The sequence below is a fragment of the Centroberyx affinis genome, unplaced genomic scaffold (assembly GCF_046629955.1).
Source record: "Centroberyx affinis isolate AG114_WGS23_722 - 3 ecotype Tasmania unplaced genomic scaffold, CSIRO-AGI_Caff_v1 ptg001475l_1, whole genome shotgun sequence".
Taxonomy (NCBI): domain Eukaryota; kingdom Metazoa; phylum Chordata; class Actinopteri; order Beryciformes; family Berycidae; genus Centroberyx; species Centroberyx affinis.
Window position 1 is genome coordinate 97,501 of NW_027279943.1, and position 21,802 is coordinate 119,302.

The window sequence follows — 21,802 nt, forward strand, 5'->3', positions numbered from 1 at the left end:
CCCACTTTTATCCTAGGATCGTTTTATCTTGTGGCACCTTCTCGTTTTTCCTTGTTTTCGTTTAGTTGAGTTTAGTAGGATGTTTTCTTTTCTTTTATTGTTAAAGCACTTTGTAAACTTTGCTTTTAAAAAAATTAGTTTAAGCTTTATTCAACCAATGGGAAAGTCGACGCCGTGTTTCACATTCATACAGTTCCACACATTCACGCTCATACACCATACTGCATATACTATATATATTATAATATACATCGGTAACACTTTATAATAACCATCATTAATAAATGGTAAATTGATAGTTAATTAAACTTTAGTTAATAGTTATTTTACTGTTAACAAACAATGAAATGATCATTAATAATGTTTACTAATTATTAGTAATGCTATAATTTATGTTATTTTATCATTCGTTTGTGTAATATAAAATCATTTGTTTATAAATGATATATTGTATCATAGCTTTTTACCCTTTTTACCGTCTCTTATCAGCTATGATACAATATATAATTTATAAACAAATGATTTTATATTACACAAAATTTACCATTTATTAATGATGGTTATTATAAAGTGTTACCTATACATCTTGCATATTCATATATCTTGCATACTCATATCCACTGTTCATACTGTTGATACTGTCAATACTGTTCATGCTTAGCACATTCATACTACCCTTATAGCTTATTCTATTTATATATTATACATATGCTTCTTTTGCACTTCTGGTTAGATGCTAAACTGCATTTCGTTGTCTTAGTACTTGTACTCTGTGCAATGACAATAAAGTTGAATCTAATTTAATCTAATCTAATCTCATTTGATCGCTCCCATTCTCATACAGAGGAGAGGAGAGGAGAGGAGAGGAGAGGAGAGGAGAGAGGAAAAGAAAGGAGAGGAGAGGAGAAGCAAACAGACAGGGGGTGAAGAGGAAAAGGAGAGAGGACAGCATGAGGAGAACGGGGCTATCTTTGTATCCAACAGATATGGCAGCTCTCTAACTGGAACTGGAACTGACAGTCACATCACTGCTCTTCAGAAAGCTCTGATCTCCAATTTTGTCCCATCCCTGCTTTAACTGACTGCTGACCAGTGGTGGAAGAAGTACTCTGATCCTTTACTTAAGTAAAAGTACCAATACAGCAATGTAAAAATACTCCATTACAAGTAAAATCCTGCATGAAAAATCCTACTTAAGTAAAAGTACATAAGTATTAGCAGCAAAATGTAGTTAAAGTATTAAAGTAAAAGTAGTGGTTTATTAAGCATTAACTAACCCTTAATTAATGTACCCTTATTGTAAAGTGTTACCAAAAAAAATATTTCAACTTTCAAAACATTTGCAATACCATCTCTCAATGACTTTTCCTAGTCGCACTTTCTGTACAGTTGTGTCAAATTTGCAAAAAATAAATAAATAAAGTAGCAGTTATTATATTTACTGCTATTTTGACAGAGAAGCTGTCAATTGATGACAAATTGACAGGTTGTTTACATGGAGATGGACTCAGAAGCACCAATGCATTCGACTCAAACCTATTTTGGAATATGCTGCAGTCAGTAAGTTTGGCTATGTGGTATTAATAATATATATCAGATTAGATGAAATTTTAATAATCCCTATGGGGGAAATTAGGTAGCAGCAGATAATAGGATACAGTAAAGAAAACAAAAATTGTAATACAAAGGGATAGAGCAGCTGGTATTCATATAGCCACAGCTATATAGCCTTAACAGTAGGTGTGCAGCTTTATGTGCAATGCCATAAAGACTTACTATAGCATATTATTCATAATATGCCACTGTGCACAATCAGATATAGCCTACATATTTTCTGCTATATGGATGTTCTCCCCTGTTAAAGAATGGAGAGACAAGGGGGGCCAGCCAAGGTCAAAGATACTCTGAGCTGCAAGTATACACACACACACACACACACACACACAGCTCGTCGGAGCTTCAAACATTCAGTGCAGACATACACACCCATAAGGACACACACACATACACACACACACACACAAACACACACTCATGCCTGCAGGCAGACATCGCAATGAGCTGAATCAGAGATGAGCTATAAGGCAGGAGCAGTGGAGGGTGACAGAGGGAGAGAGAGAGAGAGAGAGAGAGAGGGGGGGAGAATAGGCAGAGCGAATGAATGAGAACAGAGGAGAGAGAGGGATAGAGAGGCAGGAGAGAGGTAGAAAGAGTGAAAGGAAGAGAGTGGGACGAGAGAGGGATGAAGAGAACTAAGGCCCCATATTTGCTGACTGTGCCCAACAGTAGCAAAAGTGGCCGAATTACAAGAAGGAAGAGCAAACAGCCAATCAGAAAAAAAAAAAGAACAGTGGTTCTCAACGTGGGGTCCAGGGACCACCAGGGGTCCTTGAGGGGGTTCCAGGGGGTCCCCAGCAAATTGATGAATTGTTAAACTTCAGCATTATTTCCTCCTTTCCTCCTTTAGTATACAGGTGGCCTTCTCTGGTCTTAACCTTGTTTTAAATACATCTAAAACAAAAGTTATGTGGTTTGGTAGGAAGCCTGTTATCCCGCTTGGAAGTATCACAACAACTAATGGCTCAGTTCTGGACACAGTCACTTCTTATAAATACCTCGGTATATGGTTAGATAACACACTTTCTTTTTCTCAGCATTCATTACATCTTCAGTCAAAAGTAAAAGCAAGACTTGGCTTCTTGTACCGGAATCGCTCTTCCTTTACTCACTCTGCGAAACGCTCCCTAGTCCAAATGACCATTCTCCCCTTGTTTGACTATGGTGATGTCATTTACAGACATGCAAGCAAGAGTGTCCTTGAACGCCTTAATGTTTTGTACCACTCAGCAATTAGGTTTGCCACAAACGCCCCCTATACAACACATCATTGTGACTTATACACTTCGGTTAATTGGCCATCGTTACACATTCGACGAGAGATCCATTGGCTTACACTTGTTTACAAAACCCTCCTTGGTCTGACTCCTCCTTATTTGATACACTTGTTAAAATTGAGCTGGCCGCCATATCTCGCTAGAAGTTCCCCGCGCTAATACTTCTTTTGGCCGGTCCTCCTTCCGGTCTGCTGCTCCGAGCAGTTGGAATGAGCTGCAAAAGACTCTGAAACTGGAGAAATCGATCTCCCTCACCGCTTTTAAGGACTCTATTGCAGAGTTGTTCACACACAACTGCAACTGTCACCCAGCTTTTTAACTGACAAAGAAACTTGTTTATTCTGCTTCAAGACTTGCACGACTTGTAATTTTATTTGGTTGTTTGTTTGGTGTGTGTTTTGATTATTTCCTCGTTCCCATAGTGTGTTGGGTTTCTCTGCCTCTGCGATGTATGTAACATTTGGGTCTGATAGTCTTATCTGGATTGTTCTTTGTTTAGTTTCTTTTGTGTGTTTTTTTTTTTTTTTTTTGTCCCCTTTTCCCTTTACCCTTCGAGAGGTCCTTTTGTCCTCTCGCTAGGCCGTCATTGTAAATAAGAATTTGTTCTTAATTGACCTGCCTGGTTAAATAAAGGTTAAATAAAAAAATAAAAAAATGTCAGTTACAAGAAGTTAGCACAGTTAGAGAATGTAGAAGAATGACTATTTTGATCATAGTTTCTCTGTTATCTCTCTACCTACAATACAGATAGTCATGGAATTCTGGACAAAATCATATCTAACAATAAAAATATTCTCAGATTTGGGTCCGAGAGACAAAATCTCATTAAATGGGGGTCCGTTGAGAAGGTTGAGAATCACTGGTCTAAAATATCACGATTAGTTGCGTTGCCTTGTGAGGAAGCATCTCCATTTCCTTTTCTGTTTCATCGCTTTTGTTTCCATACTAACATCTTCTTCTTCTTCATCATCTTCTAACAGCTTCTTCACCTTTATGCCCCATCAAACGGCTTCCAAACCCTCAGATTCCCTCAGTCATCTTTGCCACTCTTTCACTGCAGCCATTGTTGTTCATTTCTGTCTCCGCTTTTTCCGTTTTCCCCTTGGTTACAGTTGCCTCTTTATTCTTAATGCGCCCCCTACTGGCCTACAGCAAAAAGCCGCAACAAGTATACCGTATTTCCTCTAATATTGGCACGGGCCTTTATTTACCTCAACTGCAGAGGGTACCAGGCCTTTATTGGAAGCAGGCTTATATCAGAGACAGGCCTTTATTTCTAATTCCCTCTGTTTGATAAGTATATTTGCTCATATTTTAGTACGAAGCCTCCTTGTTTTCTGATCTGCTTCTGTTGGGGTTCGTTAGGTATCCGTTTTTTTGTTACTGCAACGCATTACCAATAATTACGGTAATCGACGACAGCATGCTCCAGAGACTTCCGCCGGCCAAGCCGTCTTGTGGCATACTGCCATCTTGTGGCACTTGTATGTTACTACAAACTACAGTTACATTATATGACAGGCACCAGGAGTTTACCGGTATCCACTGTTGTTTTTTCCTTTGTTTTTTTCCCCGGCCTGTATTTGGGGCCGGCCTTTATTTGTTCGTGTTGACCACAGCCCCGGCCATTATTGGAGACCCGGCTATTAATTGACTACCGGCCACTATTAGAGGAAATACAGTACACAAATTTGTTGGCTGCTCCATGTTTGCCTGTGTTTCTATTTTGCCTGACTAATGCCTGACATTGTTAGTATACCACCACCTTAACACTTTTAATATGCATGAGGACTGGTGCTACTGCAAACACATCAGAGTGGTTGAAATTCCTGGGGAAAACCATCTGCAACATGCTTGAATGAGACGAGAACATTTCCAATCTAATTAACAAGGACCAAAATAGAAGATCTTATTCCTGCATCAACTTCAGTAGCTCAACTTGTCACAACCAGTCCCGATGCAATTCTACACAAAATATCCTCCCATCATCCATCACAGTCTCTTATGGCTCTGCCTCCTCCGTGGTAAGACTGCAGGGTTTCAGCTACAGCTACAGCTGAGATGGTAAAAATCTGCATAGCGCCAGAGCAAAAAAAAAAAAAATTAGGAGAAAGATGAACTGCTGGCTGCTCATTACAGGAAAGAAAACAATGTGCCAAAGCAATACAGTACATCAGTTATGGATCAACATTTTCACATTAAAATCCCTTCCCCTTTGTATCAGTGTGTGTGTGTGTGTGTGTGTGTGTGTGTCAGTACCTGGACAGTGTAGACTATGGGTTGCTGCGTATTCAGCTCCCATACCCAGCAGACCCTTCACCATACAGTGTCAGTAGTTTGATGTATACGTAAGTAATGTTTGTGTAGGAACAATAAAATAAATGTAACATACAAAAATATAATCTCCCTGTCTCTGTCTCTCTCTCTGTCTCTCTCTCTCTCTGTCACTCTCACACACACACATACATACCCACCCACCTGGACTACAGACTGAACCCTACTCATCTACACATGGACATTAATATAAGGTATTCAGGGTATTTTGTAACCTTGTATTTTTGCACATCTGTCATTTGCCATTCATCAATCTAGCCATTACGCTCTGATCTGAGATCTGAGAGGAGCTGAAAATATTGATATTTTGAAACGTAAACTAAAAACCCATCTATTCAGTCTGGCGTTTATGTAGTGTTTTATAACTTTATGGTTTTAGTATTTATACTTATTTTAATTATTATCATTATTATTTATTTTATTCTATTTTATTTTATTAACATTTTACTGTTTTACTATAATCAATTTATTTTGTGTAGTATTTTATAATTTTATTTTATTGTTATGTTTATTGCTTGTATCATTTTTTTTTATTATTTATCTTTTATTATCTTAACTACCCATCTTTTATTGTTGTCTTTTTCAATTAACTTTTTTTTTTTTTTTTTTGGGGGGGGGGGGGGGGGGGGGGGTTGGTTGTTTTGGTGTGCATTAGTCTCTAAATCCATTTTTAACATCTTACGTTTTGTCAATCGCTTGTAAAGCACATTGAATTGCATTTGATTTGTTTGAAAAGTGCTATATAAATAAAGTTGATTGATTAATTGATTGAATCTAGTTGTACTTTGCACACTGTAACTTTGCTGAATGTAATTTTTATTTTCATTCAATGAGTCTGTGACTTTGATGGGTCCTTCCATCCTTGACAATCTTTTACATGCATTTTATGTTAGTGCTTTGCATTATACTGTATATCTTTGTCGAAATAAACTCAAACTATACTAAACTTGCACCAGCAAATCTCTGTCACTTTGTTTTGCACTACCCAGCAAACATTTAGACGTTGAATAGATGTTGATGCGCCAGCCTGAGCCAACGGTATTCAATTCATCAATTCATTCTTGTGAAATCCCAGTGGTGGAAAGTAACTAAGTACATTTACTCAAGTACTGTACTTAAGTAAAATTTTGAGATACTTGTACTTTACTTGAGTATTTCCATTTCGATGCTACTTTATACTTCCACTCCACTACATTTCAGAGGGACATATTGTACTTTCTACTACATTTATTTGACAGCTTTAGTTACTTTTCAGATGGAGATTTGACACAATGGATAATATAACAAGCTTTTAAAAAACAACACATTGTTAAAGATGAAACCAGTGGTTTCCAACCTTTTTGGCTTTTGACGTATTACAAAAAGCAGTGTGTAGTCGGGTCACATTTCAGATGTCTATGAGTTGTTAACAGCTCCACCAAATAGTGATTTTTCCCTCTAAACCTCACATGGTTTCATTTCAATAAATGTTCAATGATCCAATATTTCAGCAAAAATCAAAGATTAGAGAAAAAGTTCAAAAACTGAAAACAGATTTGTGTATCAGAACTTTGTTTTTTCTTCTTTCCTCTCCCATTAATCATCTCACGACCCCTCAGATTTATCTGGTGACCCTTTGGAGTGGCCCGACCCCTAGGTTGGGAACCACTGGACTAAACTAGCTAATTGTATATAAAGTAGTTCAAACTAGCTCCACCTCCAGCAGCTACAACAGTAACATGCTGCTTACACACTGATGCTTCAGTATTAATAATCTAATGATGTCATATATAATAAAATATCAGTCAGAGGGACCAAACCACTACTTTTACTTTAATACTTTAACTACATTTTGCTGCTAATACTTATGTACTTTTACTTAAGTAGGATTTTTCATGCAGGACTTTTACTTGTAATGGAGTATTTTTACATTGCTGTATTGGTACTTTTACTTAAGTAAAGGATCAGAGTACTTCTTCCACCACTGAAGTTGAGATGGTGTGTGTAGCTGCTATCTGGTGCCTTCAAATCTCTGGAAGGAAATGTGGATACTGAAACGAATAACATTCATAACGAGACCTAATCGGTTGGTATGGCAACGAGACATCCATCAGAACCAACATTCACATTTAATTCATCAAAATTATTTAAAACATCTAGAATTACACCTAATTCCTTTGGACAGTTATCTGACTGGGTAATCCTGCTTCTTGTGTGCACTGAGCAGTAGCAGAGAGGAAGACTGCGAATGCCCAAACTAATTTAAAAATGATTAATATCTATTAATACCTCATGGTATGGTTATGACTTTATGCTATGGGTCACTTGTGTATTTCTACTAGGACATATGACAACAGCAATAAAATGTTCTAATTAGTCTGGGACTCAAGGTGAACGGCAAAATTTATTCGGCTTGGGCCCCCATATGACAAGAGTATGAGCACGTCTGGGTCCTAGAGAGAAATTTTGGGTTTTGCCTTTTTTCAACTTTTTGTCAATTACAATTACAATTTCACATTTGGCAGACGCTTTTATCCAAAGCGACTTACACATGAGATTTGCATACAACACAAGCAAGTTTCTAGATAGGAGAGAACAACGAGAGTAAGTGCTATAGAGCTAAGTTCTGGTCCAACAGGACAAAGGTGCTACGAGACAACAAGCTAAACAAGCTGTCAAAACAAAAGCATGAAGATATAAACACTTAGCTTGTCCTTGTTGCAAGTTTGAACATGATCTCTAAGCATGTAAGAGTAAACATCTAAAATGATCCTGCAGGATGGACGGAGAGGAGGGAAAAGAGAGGGAGAGCCGGCTAATTGCTGTACTTACCAATGTTGGCTTTGCAATTTAATAACCGCCCTGGGGATCTGCTCTCACCGCCGGCATTCAGGCCTTGTTATTTTTATTTTTTTATTTTATTTAACCTTTATTTAACCCGGCAGGTCAATTAAGAACAAATTCTTATTTACAATTACGGCCTAGCAAGAGGACAAAAGGACCTCTCGAAGGGTAAATGGAAAAGGCGACAAAAAAAAAACACTCAATATGAATAATTGCTGACAGAAAAAAAAAATGCCTCTTGAAAAGTAGGACCCTGGACACATAATGATTTAATATTTATCCTCTTTGCTACTTTGCTGTATGTCGTACAGCTGTGACTTTTAAGCTAGGTTTTCAAAATGAAAGTAGCTGAGTGGTGGTGACGATGGGTCCTCCAGAGGAACCCGTGTCGGTGGTTGACTGTTTCGTGAACTCCCATTGAAGCGTGCCTGCAAAAGGTTGAAAATGTACTCTATATATAGATTCTAGCAAAGTGAAAAGAAGCATCAAACCCACGACACATGGTAACATTCTGATAATGCCAATGAGCCGTTTTGTTCTCAGTTTTATCCGACTTTATGTACTCATATCTCGATGTTTCTCATCTGCTCCGCTGTGTTGTCAGCATTGCTTTTCCCCTGATCCCTGATACTGAATTCAGCACCGGTGGAGCGTGATTTGATTTCTGCATTTCTAGAATCACATACCGAACCGGAACGTCCTTTACGCATGTCCTTCCTAGTCATATGGACTGAACCATGTCACACTGACCAATCAGAAAACCATAATCCCAGTGTTGAACAGGTGGTGAGGCAAACATCCAGTGTCCAGTCAGTTGACAAGTTAGGGGCACTTATTGCGCTTGAAACTCTTTTCAGAAATCAGAAAAATAGCAAATGAGAATAGCAAATTGTAATTGTTGTTGGTAAAGTTGACAACTTGATTCAGTGGTTAGCACTGTGGCCTCACAGCTAGAACGTTCAATTCCGGCTCCTTTCTGCATGGAGTTTCCTGTTGATGTTTTTCTCCTGGGTTTCCTACCCTAGTCCAAACACATGCAAGTCAGGTGGATTAGAGAGTCTACATTGTCCTTGAATGGGAGTGTGTGTGAATCCATCTGTCTTAATCCTGTGATGGACTGGCGACCTGTCCATCCAAGCCCCCAGTATGTTGGCTGACATCCGATACCAGTGCCTACGTCATTTTGGTAAGGTAGTTGCAGTACCACAGCTGGCAGCTAACTAATAATGCAGGAAGTCCAGTTTCCCCATAGACTTACTTACTTACTTACTGACCTTTATGTCTACTGGCATGTAGGGCAGTAACAAAGGATCTCCTCTCCTGTCTGTTTTGGGCAAACTATTGGATGGTACCCCAACTCTCCACTGTTCAACACCAGGTTTCATGATGATGGTGTCAATGCTCTCTTGATTGGTCCGAGCAAGTAGTTGATGATTGGAGATGGTGTTAGGCCAGAAGATACGCAGGAGTTCTCTGAGGCTCCTTGTGTGGAATGTTGACAGCATTCTGAGCCGTATAGCAGGGTAGAAAGAACACAGCTCTGGTACAGTTTTAGCTTGGTGTTGATGCTGTACTGGGAGGACTTCCACACATTGTTCAGCATTCTGAAGGTGTTTCTGGCCTTGCTGAGTCATCATATCTAACAGTGCTTCCAAGATATATATGTATATATATCTTCCCCATAGAGAACTGTTGTAAAATCCATGGCTGAGAAATAAATTTACATGGGTATTTGCCAAAATCTGGAATTGCCGTCATGTCGTTCCTCAAGCTATCCATCGTGCCAATATAATATATCAGTGAATTCCCATAATACCCTTAGGTGGACGCGCATGGCTTTGGAAACGATGACTGCGTATGCTTGCCCTGGAACTTCCTAGGGTAAATGTCCCAGTTAGGCTCCTGTATGAATATTAAGCAATTGTGGGTGAATTCACAAAGAATGAATAGCGACTGCTGATAGCGTCATATTTTGCGCACAATCTGTGTTGTCTTAATGTCCAATTCACTAAAGAAACTGCCCACACAATTAGTGCTGATCACAATTAGACAAACATATAGCTAAATAACATCTTCTTGTGTATTTTATTGTATTTTATGTATTTTAGTTGCTCTTCACTGTCTGTTCTATACTATGTACTGTCTGTTCTATACTATGTACTGTCTGTTCTATACTGTGTACTGTCTGTTTTATACTGTGTACTGTCTGTTCTATACTGTGTACTGTCTGTTCTATACTGTGTACTGTCTGTTCTATACTGTGTACTGTCTGTTTTATACTGTGTACTGTCTGTTCTTATTGTGTTGCCAGATTGCCGAAGACAAATTTCCATATTATGTAAATTTAATGGACAATAAAGTTTTTCTTATGTTATCTTCTTATCTTATCTTTGGACCAAGCCAATGGAAATGCACCCTGACAATGACTTGCAAAACATCCAAAACCTCCCTGCTGATGGAAGGCTGTGATACCCCACAGGCTGCAGGTGTCTGGAAGGAGCCAGATGCGGAAGAACCAGAAGTGTTGACAGCAGTTTAATCAATCTTCTCCTTGATCTCATCGAGTAAGTCAATATTTGTATGACTTTGTAACCTATAATGGAGAATAATTTCAGTCTCAGAAACAATGATATTCTCCTTTTGAAATATCCTCCTTAGTTTTTATCATGCTAAATGTATTGTCCTATTTATCACAACAATGAAACCTTTTGTCCATATTGTGCAAGATCTAAACTACAGAATAGAATAGAATAGAATAGAATAGAATAAAATAGAATAGAATAGAATAGAATAGAAAGATCTACTTGTGTCCAAACTATTCAGCAAGTCCAGTATAAAGATTTTGTGCTGTGACCTCTAACTTTTAAAGAGTCAATATCAAAGTGTCTCCAGCTTCAGATTACACTTCTATTCTAGCTGGCAGGTGCTGTGTGCATGGCTGAATGGCCTCAGCACAGCAGGGGGTGAGCACACACACACACACACACACAACCCACACACACACCACACGCAAGCAGGTAGGCATACGTGTACACAAGCACATAGACACAGACTGGCGCTGGCACACTAACGTGCACACATCCTCCGTTGCACACTCACCCTGACAAACACACACACACACACACACACACACACACACACACAAGGGTTAGCCGAATAAGTTGACCGTTCCGCCACTAGACTGCAATTAGCAAGTCTGTAATGAGCTCTGGGACTCATATTATCCTGCAGCATACATATAGCAACTATAGAGGTTCTCAGGAAGTCATGGGTAAGGATAGGGGAGCAAACTGCACTTGAAAAGGATTTTTAATCATTTTGGTAATGCTACTTGAAGTGGTGCTCACAACGCATCATAAGCACATTGTGAGTGAATGGTAATTATTAGAAGCAGAGCATGATATAATAAACACAGCGTGCAAAAAATTTGGGGGCTGGGGGGGGGGGGGGGGGGGGGCTGGGGGGGTGAATGCTTAATAGGGCAACTGTATAATTAATGATATGATGTTAAAGTGAATTTAATTTCCTGATGTTTGTCTGGTGATTATATTGTAAGACAAGTTCATCTATGCTTCTAATGGGCAAACAATCTGCTTGCAATCTGTAATGCATCACAATACACTTCAGGCCGTTTTCACTGTAGAGCCACATGGCCTAGCAGAATGATTTTTTTAACAGTGTAGGCGGCCAAAGGTGTAAAAGCTCACATTGCTAAGATCATAAGAGGATGTTTCAGCGATGTTTAGATTCATGGTTTGAATGGGAATCTTCCAGCAGCCAACACTTGCTCATTTGTCCTGCTTAGCCTTGCTGCTCCATGGGTATATGTGCTTTAGTGTAAGCGTGTGTGTGTGTTCTCCGACTATCCATTAGCACACATATAGCAGCTACTGTACATAATACTGCACAGGAGTCAAGGAGTGGAAGAAGCAGAAGTACTCAGCATTAAAAGGCATACCTTGACATTTGAATTTTAGTCGGCTGTTTTTTTGTTTTTTTTTCCACCAGCAGCCTGGATCATAAGTTAGGGTGTAAAGTCAACACTAGTTAGTTTGACACTTAAGCTATGTCTTTGTTTAGTTGCACCATGGAGAATTAAAGGACATCAGAACTAGTAGAGTGTAAAGGAGCCACTGACCAAAAAATTGGGCCTCATTCACAAAATGTCCACACGACTGGGTTTGATCTTAAGTGTACTTACAAGTACGTGTTCCCCAAACCAAACTTGTCATAACGTGTGTGTTCCCTAAACCAAACTGGTCGTCAAGTGTGTGTTCCCCAAACCAAACTGGTCGTCAAGTGTGTGTTCCCTAAACCAAACTGGTCGTCAAGTGTGTGTTCCCCAAACCAAACTGGTCGTCAAGTGTGTGTTCTCTAAACCAAACTGGTCGTCAAGTGTGTTTTCCCTAAACCAAACCGGTCGTCAAGTGTGTGTTCCCTAAACCAAACTGGTCATCAAGTGTGTGTTCCCCAAACCAAACTGGTCATCAAATGTTTGTTCCCCGAATCCAACTAGTCATTAGCTCAATAGCTATTTTACTGAAGACTTTACACCTAGTAGGCGGTCGGTGTAAGATTTAAATTGTAACCTGTCTATGTTTCATGTTCTTTTTCATTTGTTGCGACCGAAAATTTTAGTAATGCATGAACTCACTTTCGAACTACATTTGAACTCAAGTTTAACTGGTGCAATAGGCTGCAGGGAAATAAGGTCTACCTTTGTCTTCCAGTTTCCCTAAAAAACTGTAGCTACCCAGGGAAGTGAATGTGAAATGAGCTACCTTCTGCTGATCTATTGGTTTCATTGAGGAATACTAATAACACCATAGCGCTGATAACAGGCCATTTTTTGAGGAAACAACAGGACAAACACATAGAATCCTTGTTTGTCCCACAACGTGACAAGTATCTGGCTGATTCAGATTCAAAATATGAAAAAGGTATTCATTTAAAACCCACTTTTACTGGTTTAAAGGCTCGCTGCACTGTTGCTCAACCCATGAGAGGCATTGCTTACAAATTTCTATTTTGGATCCTGTGTGTTTCCAGACTACTGAAGCTGCTACAGTACTAATGGAGAAGAGATGCTGCATAGATGATGGGTTAGGGAAGACTTATTCGGCTGGTACATGTGTGTGTGCGTGCATGTGTGTATGTAATGCACATAGCAATTAGCAGGCTTCTAATGAGCTTGGAGATTTCCCATTAGCATACATATAGAAATTTTCTCTTATGTACTGACATGAAGGGCACGGAGAGGAAATCAAACAATTAACCAGGGGTGGGGGTGCGGTTGGTGATTGCAGTAATGGGATTACAGTAATCTGACTGCAAAAATACCAGTTGCATTACCAAAAAAGAAAAATAATTAGATACATACAGATTATTTTGTGTGGAAAAAAAAATAGGTGACAGCATATTGGACTGGATAGAATGTTCACAGAAACATTTGGCGCAGGGGCATTTTGATTGTGACATTATAGTCACAATCATCATTTTGCATCATTGAAATAATGGTTGATAGTGTTTGTGGCTGATGATGATGATGTACTTTAGCAGGGCAATTCTAGCGCTATGCATGTGATATTTGGACATGAATTGACAAACAAAATGTATCAGAAGATGTACTTTGAGGAGGAATGAAACAATTTACATATGTTTTCAGACTCTCACATTACTCCAACTATATTTACATGTTGCCGAGACAAATTATCTACGTTATGGATGTGGCGTGAAATGGACAAGCTTTTTTTTTTGGGAGACTGCACACTATTTGATTTTCAAGTACAACACAAATGTATGATATGAAAATACACTGCCAGGCAAAAGTTTGGGGACACCTCATTGAATGTTCTATGTTTTTCATTCTCTTAAAGCCATTTTGATCTAAAGGCTTCTGCTTAAATGCTTGAAATTTGTTTTTTTGGCAAATATAAATAGTGAAGTTGATCCTATGTATGAATTTCTTTCCAAAGCCTTTGCCTTTCCATAAAGGCAAAGGGCGACTACTTTAAAGAATCTAAAATATAAGATAGTTTGGATTTGTTTAAAACTTTTTTTGTCGCTGCATAATTCCATTTGTGTTATAGTTTTGACGTGTGGTGTCCCCAAACTTTTGACAGGCAGTGTACATAAACATGATTATATAGACATATATAATATATGTAAATAGTCTTGAAAATACTTGCACTTTCATTAACAAATTATAGTGGAAAAACTGGCATTATGGATGTGACAGGCGTGAAATAGCCATCCACTAACTATAAAATCCCCGCAAAAGTCTATTGGTATTGTGTAATCAAAATTGAAATATGTATAAAAATATAATTGTTTTCATGCTAAGGTTGCCATTTGTATGGAAATGCACAGCGGGTTAATGAGCTGAGAGGCTTTCATTAGCTGGCGGCAGGTATATTCTAGCTAGACTTCACTTGTGTAATTGAGTCAAGGAGAAGAGGAGAATAAGCAGCTGTTAAATGAATAATTTTTTAGTTTCCTTCTGGCAAAAAAAGCCCTTTCAGTAACTTGTTTTTTTTGTGTAGCCGGAAGTATGGAAGCAGTACAAACGGAACCATTGTGCTACGAGGCACATTATTTGTTGATCAAAGAGCTCAGAAACAGCGGGAAACGTACTCTTGTAAGGCTGGGGACGCACTACACAAATTTCCGTCCAATTCTAACCGTGATTTGTCATTGCGACTGATTTTCAAGAAGCATTTGGAGGTAGTTCGGGTCGGTCGTACAGATGATCCTGTAGTGTGTTAAGGGTTCAGGACTTCTCTTGCATCCGGATCAAGCCTGGAGCATCGTCATTGTTTCAAATGTTCCTTTTTTGCGACTCAAATGTAGACAAGTCTTGACATCCTGTAGTGTGAGCTGGTTAACCAATCAAATGTGAACAGAGACCAGCGATAGCTAATGAGGGTTCAGTGCAAAAGAGGGTAATAACGAATGGAATGAAAATTTGTTTTAGTTACATGTTATAGTAGCTAGAGTTCGAGTTTGTAATTTTGTGGGATTTGGGGTTTGCATGGCGTTAGATGGTGTGTGTTTTTAACTGGTTGTGAAGTGTTTGTTCCCTGAATTCAACTGGTTGCCAATGTGTGTTCCCCAAATTCAACTGGTTGTCAAGTGTGTGTGTTCCCTGAATCCAACTGGTTGTCAAATGTTTGTTCCCTGAATTCAGCTGGTTGTCAAGTGTGTGTTCCCTGAATTCAGCTGGTTGTCAAGTGTGTGTTCCCTGAATTCAGCTGGTTGTCAAGTGTTTATTTCCTGAATTCAGCTGGTTGTCAAGTGTGTGTTCCCTGAATTCAGCTGGTTGTCAAGTGTTTGTTCCCTGAATTCAACTGTTTGCCAAGTGTGTGTTCCCTGAATTTAACTGGTTGTCAAGTGTTTGTTCCCTGAATTCAGCTGGTTGCCAAGTGTGTGTTCCCTGAATTCAGCTGGTTGCCAAGTGTGTGTTCCCCGAATTCAGCTGGTTGGCAAGTGTGTGTTCCCCAAATCCAACTGGTTGTCAAGTGTTTGTTCCCCGAATTCAGCTGGTTGTCAAGTGTTTGTTCCCCGAATTCAGCTGGTTGTCAAGTGTTTGTTCCCCGAATCCAACTGGTTGTCAAGTGTTTGTACCCCGAATTCAGCTGGTTGTCAAGTGTTTGTTCCCCAAGTCCAACTGGCTGTCAAGTGTGTGTTCCCCAAGTCGTCAAGTGTGTGATGTTCAATCTGACCACTATATTTGGTAGCCACTAAAGTCCCCATGAAACAAACTCCCATTTCTTTTACTTCCTGGAAAACAGAGTATCTTTAATGGTGACCTCATGCTGCACTAGTAGGCGTAAATATAAATTTCTAAACAATAAAACCACTGTTTCGATTTTTGCTCTCCCTGACTCATATTCCATCGGTTTAGACGTTTGAATGATCCCTCACTGCATGATGTCCCGCCCCAACATCCTGTTTCAAAAGGAAGTAAAGATGTCAGCTCATGGGGGTCTTTAAGGTATAATACTGGTATTTTTGACGTGTGGGTGCTGCATAATTCTTGTCTCAGAATGCAAGTCCATAAATCCATGTACAGTCTGAAATGAAAGCACAGTAAAAAAAAAAAAACGGGGAAAAAAAAGCTGCCAGTAGGTAAATTCTGCTATGCTGTTCTAGCAGAAGCACATAAATTTATGGTTGAGGCCTTTGAGATTTACTGAGCTTATCTGGACAATGATGTAGTAACATGTTGTATGTGTGTGTGTGCGCATGTGTGTGTGTGTGTGTGTGTGTGTGTGTGTGTGCGCACGTGTGCAAGAGCACATGTGTACCAATGAGTTGTGCATCGGTTCACCAGCTGATGACGATGTTGATGGATTTACGATCACAGACGCATGAGCCGAAGAAATACAGTTGGGACACGCACAAATGCACACACACACACACACACACACACACACACACACACAGCTCCAATAGAAATATAGTGGGTGATAATCACACAAGGTGACTCTTGTGATGGATCAGCTTCGCCATTGGCCAGGGCATCAGTAGTGGGTATCAGTGTGTGTGTGTGTGTGTGTGTGTGTGTGTGTGTGTGTGTGTGTGTGTGTTGTGTGTGTGTGTGTATTGTCTCCCAAGGGATTTGCTGAGATTTATGTGGCTGTAAAGGCAAGAAGCGATTTGCTACGCTGGTGTGGCAGAATACTATCTGCATTCAATAGAGACAGAGGGGGAGAGGGTGGAGAGACTATAATAATAAAAGTGAGAGGGGGGAGAGAGAGAGAGAGAGAGACAAGGAAGAGTGGAAAAACAGAGACAGAGAAGTGAAAGAAAGAGCGAGGAGATGAAGTCAGAGTGACGGAGCAGAGTCAGATCATTGTGATTATGTTTTGTGCTTTCCCGTCAGTGAAGAAAATGTACTGAATTCAAAGTGGCTGGGCTGCTTTCAAAGCATACAGTTAAAGTCACAAAGAAAACAGCATTTCAATCATGTATCATTTGCCTGCTTATTGTAATTCAACATATTTCTGGTTGAAACGGGATGTTGGCACAGACGTAGGCCTACAAATACATACATTTCTAAGAAGTAAAAGTAATTTTGAGAGAAAAATATGAGGAAAAAAAAGTGTATTTTTCGGCCTTATTGTTAAAGAGTATGTGTATGTTATGATATGGAGAATTAGCTAACAAGGTGAAAAAGTAATTTATCACTTGAATGCGACTTTAAAACCTGCAATAAGCAATTTCAGACCCTATAACCAATCCTGAAACTAACGTGTGCCATGTGGAGATTTCATAGAGTCATAATGATATAAACCAATATCCATAACAGCAGCAGCTGTGTTGCTGTTTTCACCTCTTTTCTCAAGCTAACATCAGGGTGTCCAATTCCGGACAGCATATGACCAAAAAAAAATCACAATCATATACCGATATATTTCATCCTGTACTGTTTTCGCTGAAGTTTCTCATAAATTCACAATCCTCCATCTGTCTTTTTTAAAGTTTAATATCGCTTTCACCTTAACTTGTAATTGATTTTCTTCCAGTCCCTGCAAATGGATGATAGCGCACCTATTTTTGAGATTCAAAATTCGTATCCAATTCCGGACACTTACTTTCGTCCGTGTCGGTGTATTCATAAACTCGATATTAACCCTTTATTAACCCTTCCTGTACCTTCACAATGTTAAAGATACTTGTAAGAAGTGCAGGCTATGTACTCAAAGCTCTTATTTTTCCATTTATCAGCCGATACAGATTCTCTACATGAAGTAAACTGTCGCCCCAAAGTGGGATTTAAGGCTTCCCGCTTCTTGTTCGTGACTAAGTTCGTAACTTAGTGTTTTATATGCTTAAATGTGTATAGATATTTCTGAAATTTGATACCTAGCTTCTGAAATGTGTATGAATTTACGTCACTTAGCTTTCCGTCGGGAACTCCGTATGAAAATGCCGGCAAACACCGGAAATTACGGATACAATTCCGTTAGTTGTCAAATTCCCGTAGAAAACTAGCTTGTTTCCCCTCTACCGTTCCTGAAAATGCTCGCATAATGGCGGAATCGATGAAGCGAGGGAGTAAACTTAGTAAACTAGTAAACTCACTACCTGCCTCTTCACTTGTCATTGTTTGTACCACACATAACCTTCAGCGGGAGAAAGTTCTGGCAAAGTGAGACTTGTAACCGGCGAGACTTCTCCGTAGGTACGGTTAGCTTAGCGGTTAGCCTTCATGTGCGGCGCTTTGCAATGTTTGTCCTTAGCTGGCCTCCGTAGCGCAGTGGAAGGAGGGAGGGAGGACGAGCTTTGCCCACTCTTAGACTCTATTTAATGTGTTGAAATTGTATGTATTTCATCATTTCTTTTTCACCGTTTCTATTTTTTATTGCTTATTTTCTACTCTATATCTGTGCTTATATTCTATTTGTGCCGCTGCCTCGACCCAATTTCCCCATCAATAAAGTCAATAAAGTTTCATCTCTCTTTTTCTCTCGCCATGTGCAACAAATACAAACCGTTATCTCAAGAAGTGCAATAGTATGTTTTTTATTCATATTTCCCTCCACACATGTTTTTGAGCAATCGAACAAGTGTTCTGTTTTTCAAAAATACCGATAATCTGAGTCATTTTTACAGGACACGCACTGTAATGGGTGACAGTTGCCATTTTCTTGTCACCAGAATAATCGCATTAAATGTAATCTGACACTCCCCTACCCTAGTCAATGGCAGTGGTGTGTATGGACAGCAGTTTCTAGTCATTTGTGGTGATGTTATAGCCTGTCGAGGTTTTCTGTAAAAGCATGAGTCACCAGATGGAGGTTATGCTCGTGGATTGACATCTCTCTCTCTCTCTCTCTCTCTCTCTCTCTCTCTCACACACACACACACATACACAATATAAGACTCCAGATTGAGCTAGAGATTGTCATAGCCAAGGCCATATGCTATTGGTTGCCATGTCAACCCTAGCAAAATGACTGTCTTGTTTCTTGCGTCCTGTATGTATATACTGTATATATATATTTTTTTACAGTGTATGCACATATGCATGCTGGGCGGGTGCGTTTGATTTCTCTACTCACAGGTGGTGGGTTTGTTACAGTTGTGTCCGTGTCTGAAGTACTGTGGGTTCTCTATGACGGGGATCCTGGTCATTCCGATGACCACAGCGTCCGCCCCGGTGTCCAGCGTACAGGGGCTGATTATCCCATGGTTCACATGATGAAGGGGGCTAGCAGAGTCCTCCTCACCACTTATCACTGCCACTGGACCTAGAGAGAGAGAGAGAGAGAATATGACCTGGCTGAATAGCTGTTTGTGTCAGAGATAGGAAGCAGAGAAAGATTCGAAGATCAGGCTCAGTGGCCACCAACTGGCACTTAAAAAAAATGGAAACCAAGGAAAAATACTTGAAAAATTGGTCACTGGATGATAGAGATGCATTTTCTTTAGAGATATGAAAAGAGAGATTTTCTGATTACTGAAACTAACATTTACAATCTAAACTATGAATACTTCTAGGTGAAGGACATACAAATATGTTAAGAGATTTCTAACCCTAACCACAACCTGATGACACACACACAAACACAAACACATACAATGGTTACTACAATGTCCAATATGCCCATACTGGCTTTTGAATGGTTTGTATATCTCCATATTCTCAAATATTTTCAATCCAAATGATGAATTAATATGGTTTGAATGTTCACACTGATACTTCTTAGTTTTTGAAAAATCCCTTGAAATGAAATGAAGCACTTGTGCCTTTCGTACTTGATGGTTTTCATATCTGAATTTTTTTTCATGATAATTTTGTGGCAGTTTTTACTTCAGATGTGAAAATTGAAATGTCAAAAATTCCACATAAAAACATAATTGCACAAATGGTTATACAGTTGTATTTGGAGGTGCAGGTTCTGCTCCCCGTATGAATGCAAGCAGCTTGCTAAAGGTTCGGCGGGGAGTGCAATTGAACCACCCAGGGTATATAGAAGAGAACCCAGCAGACACATATCACTGACATATGGAATATACATAATGCACGATGCAAGAGATGCTATCGCAAGTGTATTGATTAATAAGGGAGAAAACAGCATAACCAGTCAACAGAAGCGTTTGAGAGAGAGTACACAAAAGATGAAATCATAGTAATATCCAAATATACTGTAAATGAACTGTGTTGCTTTAGGGAGGCGGATTTTAGAGAATTATTTAGACATTCAGAACCAGCGAAAAAACTGATACACTAACAGACCCAAACATTTTTACACCAGCTTAGACTAAACACTAGTAGCCCTCTTCACAACAGTCTGTTCATCAGTCAACAAATCAGTATCCAAGTGGCCAATTAATCAGCTGGCCAACCAGTCATGCAAATCGCCAGGCAGTCGCTCATTCATTCAGTCAGTGAATCAATCTTATAAGAAGAATAATAATAACTAGAAGGGCACTCGGAGAACGCAGACCTCCGCCAAGCTTCGTGCTATTATTGCTTGTTCGTGAGTCGGATCTGCTCCAAAATTTTATGAGTTCTTCCTTGGCCCATGCTACACCCTTCCACCAAGTTTCATGAAAATCGGGCCAGTAGTTTTTCCGTAATCCTGCTGACAGACAAACAGACAGACAAATGGCACCGAAAACATAACCTCCTTGGCGGAGGTATTAATCTTAATGCGGTCAGTTATTGAGTCAGTGAGTCAGCAAGTCAACCAATTATCCAGGCAACCAGCAAATTGATTTGCCATCCAATTAGTCATTTATTCTATCGGTCAGTGGATCAGTCAGTCAGTCAGTTAATCATGCAGGCAGTCAGCCATCATAATTTGCATCCCACCAGAAATCAGTGTAATTACATCTCAAAAATATAACACCAGAGCCAATATGCAATAAGGCCATTTGGGCTAATTCATCTATATAGTAATAATTAAAAACCTAGCTATTTAACTTTTCGCAAGCTCAAGTTAGGGCATAGAATAAGACGAATAGCTCAATAAACAACAAATGCAAAGGATGACAAGATAATACAAAAAACTAGAAAAGAAGAATTTTAAGAAGTGAAGAGCGACTGAGAGCAAAGTGGATGGAGTGGAAAGAGGAGGAGGTGGTTTGGAGAAAGGTTTGAGAGAGAAAGAAATTTTGGGAGAGGTCGAGCAGGAGGTTTGAGGAAAAGAAAAGGAAGAGATTGGAGGGCCGACAGGAGGAGTTTTACAGGAGGAGGAGGAGGTTTAGTTAACTGCAAAAAAATTAGACTGTGTCTTATTTGCTCCAAGCCTTAACTTTGAGAGCCATGCTAATAAGTTTGTTCAGACTTGTTTTTATCATTTTAGGAATATTGGTAACACTTAACAATAAGGGTACATTAATTAATGCTTATTAAGCATTAACTAACCCTTAATTAACAGTTAAGTAATGTGTCTGGTAATAATTTACTAATGGTGTTCATGTTAACTAAGGTATTAATTTATACATTATTTAAAAGTCATCTTTATAAATAATGTATAAATGAATACCTTAGTTAACATGAACACCATTCGTAAATTACACATTAGTTAACAGTTAATTAAGGGTTATTAATTAAGCATTAACTAACCCTTATTAAGCATTAACTAACCCTTAACTTAGTGACCCTTATTGTAAAGTGTTACCGGAATATCACTAGAATCAGATGTTGAGTTTTAAGGACACTGAAATCAACAATCATCAGCAATGTAGATTTTTGTTTGTTTCTGTTTGTACCTTTACCAGTATGTTTATACTACCTG

At 39.2% G+C, this 21,802-nt stretch overlaps 1 protein-coding gene across 1 annotated transcript in view; it reads right to left on the reverse strand.

The window, feature by feature from the left end:
• The window catches only part of LOC139650264 (NT-3 growth factor receptor), a 124,173-nt gene that overhangs the window by 46,268 nt on the left and 56,103 nt on the right, over nucleotides 1–21,802 (reverse strand). The window contains exon 4 of the mRNA XM_071526870.1: nucleotides 19,118–19,306. Within this exon, the coding sequence (XP_071382971.1) occupies nucleotides 19,118–19,306 (189 nt within the window). The remainder of the gene's footprint in view (nucleotides 1–19,117; nucleotides 19,307–21,802) is intronic.